This window comes from Pteropus vampyrus, unplaced genomic scaffold, assembly GCF_000151845.1.
Source record: "Pteropus vampyrus isolate Shadow unplaced genomic scaffold, Pvam_2.0 Scaffold148, whole genome shotgun sequence".
Taxonomy (NCBI): Eukaryota; Metazoa; Chordata; class Mammalia; order Chiroptera; family Pteropodidae; genus Pteropus; species Pteropus vampyrus.
The window spans coordinates 2,832,707-2,842,086 of NW_011888929.1; the positions used below are offsets into that span (position 1 = coordinate 2,832,707).

The following is a 9,380-nucleotide window of genomic DNA, read 5'->3' on the forward strand; positions in this document are numbered from 1 at the left end:
TTAATCAAAATTTTAAATTGAATATATGTTACATATAATATATAATAGAAATACGAAAATAAAATTAGAAAAAAGATGTTTCTTTAAAGCTAAATAGTTAATGAATATTAACATTGTTCCCAGGACTAATATAACTTGTATCTATTATTGAAAGTGTTAGTTAAATATTATACACTTATAATATCCAATTGCATTCAATTTTGAGTATTATAAAAACATATTGTGAAAAATATCATATATTTACCGTTATATGGAAATATTACCATTTCTTAGAAGAAAGAAGCAATAATTAAAATTTATAAAATATTAGATGATCTTCGTTTACAATTAAACCAATAATAAAGGATCAGGGGAAAGGAGCCTACCTTCCATTGCCCTTTTAAAGAAGACCTTACAGCTCCCACAGGTAAGGACACCATAATGACAGCCTGATGCTTCATCCCCACAGATTAAACAAATCTTCTGAGGTAATGAGTCGAAGCTGTACTGTGGGCTCTGGCTGGCTTCTGAATCCGGCCTTGAAATGCAAAGCAAAGCACTCCGTTTATTTTTAGATGCACCACTATCTAATATTAAAGATTTCTTAACCCTAGAATTGACAGACTGAAAGGGGGTTTTAAAAAAATAGAACTATATATATACACACACTTGAAAGACATGCAGATTAAACTTGCAAACTAAACCCGTTAATGGATAAACTAGACTTGCAAATTATTAGCCACTTATCCGTAGCACTAGCATAAAAGAACAATAAATACATAATTTCTGTTCAGGAAAGTTCAATCGTACTTAGCAATACTTTTGCTTTGATTTTAAAACTCAATTCTGTAACGCTTGTTTACTTAAAAAATATGTTTGTCATTTTAAAGTATTGTTCAACATACCGACACTGTTTTGCCTATTTACAGCACTAAAATTCCAAACTGAGCATTTTTTCCTTTAAAGTTCCATTACCTCAGTATGTAAATTTAAATATTTTTGAAAACCTGTGTGGAAAGTTGTAGCGAATAGGAAACAATATTAGAATACAGTGCACTACAGTGACTGATATTTAAATCCATAATTTAAACATGTTACACAAATTAATTTTAATCTTGAGATTCGTATGAAAATTGAGCGGTTCTGGCAGGCTACCCTACATCAAGTGCCACCCCTCCAGGAGCACCGGTGCATAATGTCGCCTCTCCAAGACAGACATTCCCAGTAAATGTCCTTCTAAGAAGAGAAGCATTTTATAAAGCCCCCAACTCACCCCACCCTTTCCCCTCCACGGTGCTACAGCGGAGCTGGTGTGACGTTGCACATTTTAAATCAGGACTGGTTCTGCTTCGGAATCTCGCAGATTTGAAGTTTACAAAATGTTTTCGGGGAGGCACGCTCCCAAAATGGCATATTCTGCGCCCCCTTTGTGTACCCAAGAGTAAGGAGAGGAGGGAAGTAAAAGGAAGCCAAATTGCCCCAGTGCCCCGCCCCGGACACCCACCCTCTCGCGGCCACTCTGAGGAGCGGAGCCGGGCACCGAGAGCTGTGAGCTGGCTGCGGTGAACCAGTGGGACCGCTACTCCCGCGATGCGCAAGGCGCGCGGAGCCTGAGCCCTCACCTCAGGTAGTTGAGATAAGGCGAGTAGACCTGCGGCAGGCCCTCCTTGAGCACCGCGGCCTGGTAGCTGAGCTGCGGAAGCCCGCTGAGGCCGAGCGGCGGGTAGAGCGCAGGGGCCGCCCCGGTGGCGGAGGCTGAGGCCGAGGTGGAGGGCAGGCTGTCCCGTGGCAGCAGGCAGGAGCCCGCGCCCGCAGCCTTGCAGGGCGGTGAGGCAAACGCGCCCTGCTGGGGCGTCGCGCCCTCTGCTTTGTACAGGATGCACTCCAAGGTCGACCCCGACGAGGACGCGGACGAGACAGAGGAACTGGTGGATGCAATCGCCACCGCCGCTTCCCCAGGTCTGGAAGACGACGCTCTTGGAGGCGGCAGCGCCAGCTGGAAATCCGAGAAGACAGCGGGGTTGGCACCCGTCACCAGGTACCGCCGCGGGGAGCGCGCGGACGCCTCGGCGCCTTCCTCCTCCTCCTTAATCTTCAGGGCGGGGTGCTGGAAGTCACCATAGAGCGGGAACGCGTCCTCTTTGGCCTCGGCGTCCGGCGCGTAAGCGCAGTCTTGGAAGTCGCCGGCGGCGACTGGCGTCGACGAGGCCGGGGATGAACCCCGCGACGGGGCAAAGGCGCTGACAGTCGTGGCCCCACCGTCATAGTTCTCCGCCTCCAGCAGCTTCCGGGTGCGGGCGGCCAGGAAAGCCGAGTTGAGTGGCAGGATGGGCACGTGGATAAAATCCATCACCATGGTGGCCATCGGGGAGCGCCCAGGCGCCGCTGGCGTGTCTTGCTCCGCCAGGGCGACCCTGGGCTTGGAAAAGCGGGCATCTTCCTTGGCAACCAGGGCGACACCTCCTTCGGCCGCCCCAGGAGCGGTGGCCACAGCTCCTCCTTCGGCCGTCGTGCCCCCCAGAGGCTGGGGTTTGTCCTTCAGAAGTGGACCCACCGAGCCCTCGGACTCGTAGTCATCCTCTTCCTCCACTTCCATCACAGTGGGCTGCGGACACGGCTTCGCGGCGGCCCCAGGCCAGAGATGGCTCCCAGAGGTCGAGGGCAGCAGCTGCCGGCACGATGACAGGCCCCTGGGCAGCACTTTATAGGCAGCTGCCGTCTCGGAGCTGTCGCCAGCCTTGCCCTCTGGCCGGTTCATGAGCGAGGGAAACACCCCCTGGGTGCCAGGGGCAGCCCTAGGCTCTACGGGAAGTTCGGGGCTAAACAGGCACCAAGGGCTGGTGGCCTCGTAGGTAGAAGGGCTGGCGTGGCTCTGTCCGGGACCTGAGGGTGCCAGTAGAGTGTCCAAGACACTGTCCAGCAGCCCGCTGTCCTTTTCTGGTGGCCTAGAGCTGCCACCTCCTGCACCCCTTATAGCTTCAACTCTGGGATACACCCCCTCCACGTCTGACAGCGCCTTCTGATCCTGGGTCTTTTCGTCTTGGTCCTGTCCCTGGCAGGGCCGAGAGAAGAGCAGCCTGTCCACGGAGATGGGTATGGCCGAGACTACCCGCGAGACGTCCGAGGTCTGGCTCGCCTGGAGGTGGTCTGTGACGGGGCGTCCCAGCAGAAGAGATCCATCCTGGATGGGGGAGGGCGCGCCCCCCGCCACGTGGGGAGCCTGGGAAGCCTTTGCCTTCAGCTCTGTCATGATGACCTGACTCTACTTTTCTCCTCCCCTGTCTCTAGGGAGGAGGGATAGGGGAAGGAGGAGGGGGTGTCAGGGATATAGGAGCAGCGGGAGGAGAAAATAGGTGTTGAATTTGGCGGGACCGGGCGGGGTTGGGGTTGGGGGTGGGGGGATGTCCACCTCCTGGGTCAGAAAGGGGAGGCGCTGGTCAGCCACTGCCCTTTGCCCTCCATCTGGTAGGCAGGAGAAGGGTGACAGTGGTTCCGTTCCTGAGGCAGGTGGGGAGAGCAGGAGAAGAAAGTTGTAAGGATCTCGTGTCCTAACTGGGAGAGTTCTCCAGGAGAGTTCTCCGACTTCAGTCTGAGGACGGGAGACGCAGCGTACTCACACGTCTGGCACACGAGTGGCGGCGGCTTGGAAAGCAATTGCGTGCGGCTCTATCTCCCGACTTTTCTCCGGCTTCAAACCCGTGCATGCCGTGTAGCTCTCAATCCCTGCCTGCGTTCCACTTCCCTTCTCACTTAAATCCTGGGGCTACTTGGACAATTTCCCATTCTTAGGAACAGCAGTCTTCCTGCCGGCTCCCTATAGCTGGCGACAGTGATCTCTGCAGCTCTCACTTTTCCGGGCAGTCCGAGAAACCCCTGTGTTTGCAGATTCCACTCAAATGCCAAGTGAAACTAGTTCTCATTGAGAATGCTGCTCACACATCGGTTCCTCGCACACTCAAATAGTACAAGGCTTAACTTGAGTAGTGATAGCTGTAGACTGGCCTCACAGCTTTCTAATAACACCTCCTCCCTATCGGGAAGCCCCGCCCAAAGCCCCTCCCTACCCCGATTTCAACTCGATCTAAAATTCTGGAGTTGGTATTCCCAACCGCTAGTCTGAATCCACTCTGAAAAGCAGGTGGTGTGAGATGAAACTTCATAAGCACATTAAATTTTGTACTACCAATTAAGAATTATGCCCAATCTAACCGGAAAAATGAATGGATTCTATCTGAACCTGAATTATCAGGATTTCAGTTTTGTAAAGATTTAATATAGAGGAAGATATTTGGTTATATTATCTTTTAGAATAAATATATTAAGAATGATCCTAAATAATATAAAAAAGGTTATCTTATAACTTCCATAAAAATGAGTGCTTTCAAATTTATTACAACCAACATGTTCTGCTCCTCTCGAATAGTCCTCAGTGTGGCAGAGAAGTCTGGGAGTGGATGATAGTTGATAACGCCTCTCCATCTGTGTGGAAAGTTTGGCTGTTATGTGCCATATTTTGATTTGTCCTGAGGAATGCATTCTAATTTTTAATAAGTAGCATTTTAAGGAAAGCTTCCTTTACCTCCAGCTTCTATATCCTGTGCTACATCATAAGTTTCTCAAGAGATGTTGAACACTATCTTCTCCCCTCAACATTCTTTTCTTAATAATCTTTGAGTTTCTTAAACACCTCTTACTTCATAAAGATATGGTAAAGAGATGGGAGAGTGTTGCAATAATTTGAGATACAGAGTCATAAACTAACAATCTCTGTGCTGAACCTAAGACCATTGGGTATCTTGACATCATCTGAAATATACTATGTTCAAAACTGAATTAATCATTTGGAAAATTCGTCAAGGTCCTATCTGTGCTGATTCCCCACAGGGTCTCTTGGCCAGATGTAGAGACTACAATGGAAGACTTCAAGACTCCAGGATGGATAAAGCCAGTAGAGGTAAGAAGACTGGATCTCTGAATCTTTGGGGAGGGTCTATATAAGTGAGAAATAAGCCTATATCACGTCAGGCCACTGGATTTTGGAATTAACTCCAACAATTAGCTTACTCTGCCTAGTTTTAGATATAAAGGAGTTAGGCAGGTAGAGGAGGAGTGAAGACAATTTTAAGAAGCAGATATAGTCTGTTCACAGGACTTCCAATAGGAAGGCATAATATGGGAACTACAAGGAGGCCATTATGAGTAAAGCATAATGTAAAGGGGGGGGGAATGGAAGGGGTTGTGGCTAGAGTGGTGAACTATTTTATTAATACTGCTATCATTGCTTTTCAGGCTTTCCTCTTTCAAATCCACTTTAATCCACTTAACATGCTTTATAGAGATATAACTCACATGCTATACAGTTTGCCCATTTTAAAGTATACGATTCAATGGTTTTTAGCATATTCATAGTTTCATAACTATGACCACTATCAATTTTAAAACATTTGCATCACCTCAAAAAGAAACTTTATACCCATTTGCAGTCACTCTTCATTTCTCTTCAAAACTTCCCAGCAGCCATTGGTCTACTTTCCTTCTCCATGGATATACCTAATCTGGACATTTCATATAAATGGAATCACTTTATATGTGGTCTTTTTTACTGGCTTCTTTCACTTAGCATAATCTTTTCAAGGTCTAGCCATATATAAGTACTTCATTCTCTTTTATTGCCAAACAATATTTCATTGTATGGATATACCAGATTATATTTTTCAATTTATCAGTTGAGTTGTTTCTAGTTTTAGGCTACTATGAATATTCATGTATATTTGTGCAAACACATATTTTCATTTTTCTTGGATAATTTTTCTTGGGAAAATTTTTATTTTTTCTAGGAGTGGAATTACTGAGTCATATGGTAACTCTAGATTTAACCTGTTAAGGAACTGCCAGACCTCAAAAGTTATCGCACACTTTACATTCCCACCAGTAGAGTATGAGGGTTCCAATTTCTCCACATTCTCAGCAATGCTTTTTATATTTATTTTCTTATAGTCCCAATAGTGTGTGTGAAGTAATATCTCACTGTGGTTTTGATTTACGTTTTCCTGACAGTTAATGCTATAGAATCTGTAGAATCTGGGTAGCACTGTCAGATGGTCTTCTCAGGTCTTTCCATATATTAACTTATTTAATCCTTCAACAGTTCCATGAAGTAGATACTATCATCTCCATTTCAGAGTTGAGAAAACTGAGGTGCAGAGTTGCCCAATATTATAAAGATAGTAAGTAGCATGGTGATCACATGCCAGCATTCTTATGAGTGTGATTTTTAAATAGCATATGGCTCAGAATTTGGTTTCTAGGTTGTTGTAGCTGGAAACTTGGCACTAGGGTTCATTTTAAATGACAAACTGTATTTGGCTTAATTTTGATTGGTTATAAAACTTTCCTGAAGCCAGACTGTCTAACTAGGATGTTTCCTTAAGATTGAAAATCTTGAGGTGGCAAGACAATACTAAAGGTGCCCAGTGTGTCCTAAATCTCCATTATTCCATGAAATTTGATGCTAAGTGATTAGCATTGACACAGGAATCCCCACATAAGTGAATCTTTGAAACAAAACTCAAAGGTTAGATGTGATAGGACTGACTCCTAATATTCCTGAAGACTCTTTATTTTGGGAGAAGAGAATTCAAATTCGGAAGTTTTTTGTTTATACTTTTGAAAAAACCTTATTAAGATATAGTCATCATATAATAAGCTGCATGTATTTAAAATGTAAATTTTGACATATGTATATACCCGTGAAGCCATAAGCACAAACAAGATGATAAATATACCTTCTTCCACTTTATAATCCCTTCCTAATGCTCTTTCCTATCCCTTCCCATCCCTGCCACTCCTCATCAAACCCTAGACAACTACTGGTCTGCTTTCTGTCACTATAAATTAGCATTTTTAAGTTCATACTTGATGTATTATATGTATAAAATTATACATGCACATATATTTTAGGATAGAGTGTCTGCTTTAGAATTTTTTTATTACAAGACTCTACTTTTTAGGAGAGTTTTAGATTTACAGAGAAGTTAAGCAATAGTACAGTGAGTTCCCCTATATCATCTGTATATAATTTCTCCTACTAACATCTTATATTAATATGGTATATTTGTTATAATTAATGAACTAATATTGATATGCTATTATTAACTAAAATACATAGTTTATTCAGATCTCTTAGTTTTTACCTAATGTCCTTTTTCCTTTCCAGGATCCCATCCAGGACATCGCATTACATTGTTATGTCTCCTTAGGCTCCTCTTGGCTATGACAGTTTCTCAGACTTTTCTTATTTTTGATGACCTTGACAGTCCTGAGGAGTCCGGTGAGGCATATTGGTAGGATGCCTCATCTGGTGAGGCATATTGGTAGGATGCCTCACCATTGGAATTTCATGTTTTCCTCATGATTAGACTGGGGTTATAGGTTTGGGTAAGAAAATCACAGCAGTAAAGTGCCATATTCATCATCAAGAGTACATACGGTCAACAAGATTTATCACTGTTGATGTTGACCTTGATCACCTGAAGTAGTATTTGTCAGGTTTCTCCATTGCAGAATTACATTCTTCCTTTTTCTCCATACAGTAATTTTTGGAAGGAAGTCACTGTGAGGAGCTCACACAAAGGGATTGTGGGGGAGTAGGGAGTTCTGCTCTTTCTCCTTTAGGGTGGAATATCTACATATTTTATTTAGAATTCTGCATGGAGATTTACCTCTTCTCTCACCATTTACTAATTTATTTAGTCTTTTATTTATATCGGTGTGGACTCATGGATATTTATTTTATACTTTGGCTCATTATCCAATGCTACTTAATTTTATTGCTCGAATTTTTTCAGCTATGGGCATTGGGAACTTGCACCTGTGTGTGTGTGTGTGTGTGCGTGCGCACGTGCTTTTTTGAATTACAAGATGCTCCAGACGCTTCATCTTATCTATGTCCTACCCCAGTCCTAGAATCACCTATTTATTGGAAAATGATATTAGAAGTAAAGATCTGGGTACTAAATGTGTTCTACAATTATTTTTATCTTAAAATTTTATATAACACAAGGTATGCTTTTTTCATCTAGTTTCTTTCATTTAGCATAATTATTTTAAGATTCATCTATATTGTAGCATAGATGAATTTATTGTTTTTATTGCTGAGTGGTAATCCATTGTTTGGATATATTTTTGTTTATCCATTTAGCTGCTGATGAATTTGGATCATTTCCCATTTTTTGATACTACAAATAAAGCTATGATTAAAATGCATACAGGTTTTATATCAACGTATGTATTACTTTCTTCTGGGTATTAAATAGCTGAATAAATTATTAGATGTACATTTAACTGCTAAATAATTTTCCATAGTGATTACATAAGTTTAAATTCCCACCAATTCTAATTCTCCCATATCCCAACTGGTATGGTCAGTGTTTTTAATTTTAGCAATCCTAATATATATGTAGTGGTATCTCATTGTGGTTTTATTGCATTTCCCTAAAGACTAATGATATTGATCATCTTTTCATGTGCTTATTTGCCATCTCTGTATCTTCTTTTGTGTGCCCGGTCAAATGTTTTGTTTGGTTTTTAAAAACTGAGTTTTTATTTTCTTATTGTTGAATTTCGAGAGTACATTATAGATTCTGATACAAGTCCATTGTCACATATGTGATTTGAAAATATTTTCTTATAGTCTATGCCTTATCTGTAAGTTCTTTTAATGCCTTATCTGTAAGTTCTTTTAATAGTATTCTTTAAAGAGCAGGTAAAGCCTGCTTCTTCAGTTTTATATCAGTTTTAATACTGATATAGTCTAATTTATCAATTTACATTTTTACAAATTGTGGTTTTGGTGCCATAATTAAAAATCTTTGTTAAACCCAAGGTCACAAATGTTTATTCCCGTGTTTTCTTCTGCTTTTGTAGTTTCAGGTTTTACATTTATGTAGATAAATTATTATTTTTATCTTAGTTTTTATTTTTTAAATTATTTTTAAGTTTATTGGGGTAACATTGGTTAATACAATTATATGATTTTCAGGTGTATGTTATAATTTGACACCTATATATTCTGTTGTGTGATTACCACCCAGAGTCCAGTTTCCTTTAGCTACCATATATTTGATCCCCTTTACCCACTTCACCCTCCCCCAACCTCCCTATATTTGACTCTCTTTACCCAGTCTATTTCCCTCCTCCCGCACCCCTTACCCTCTGGTAACCACTAATCCATTGTCCATGTACCTGAGTCTCTGTTTGTCCTGTTCATTTGTTGCTTTTAGATTTATATCCCATATATAAGTGATAACATGTGATTTTCTACTTTTTCGATCTGGCTTATTTCACTTAGCATGATTATCTCGAGGTCCATCCAGATTTTCACAAATGACAGTATTTCATCT

At 42.1% G+C, this 9,380-nt stretch overlaps 1 protein-coding gene across 1 annotated transcript in view; it reads right to left on the reverse strand.

Moving 5' to 3' along the window:
- PGR (progesterone receptor) overlaps window positions 1–3,229 on the reverse strand; it is a 91,358-nt gene extending 88,129 nt beyond the window's left edge. Inside the window, exons 1-2 of the mRNA XM_011369415.1 lie at window positions 1,602–3,229; window positions 366–517 (exon numbers count right to left, since the gene is read on the reverse strand). Of these exons, the coding sequence (XP_011367717.1) occupies window positions 366–517; window positions 1,602–3,229 (1,780 nt within the window). The remainder of the gene's footprint in view (window positions 1–365; window positions 518–1,601) is intronic.
- Between the last annotated feature and the right edge of the window lie 6,151 nt (window positions 3,230–9,380).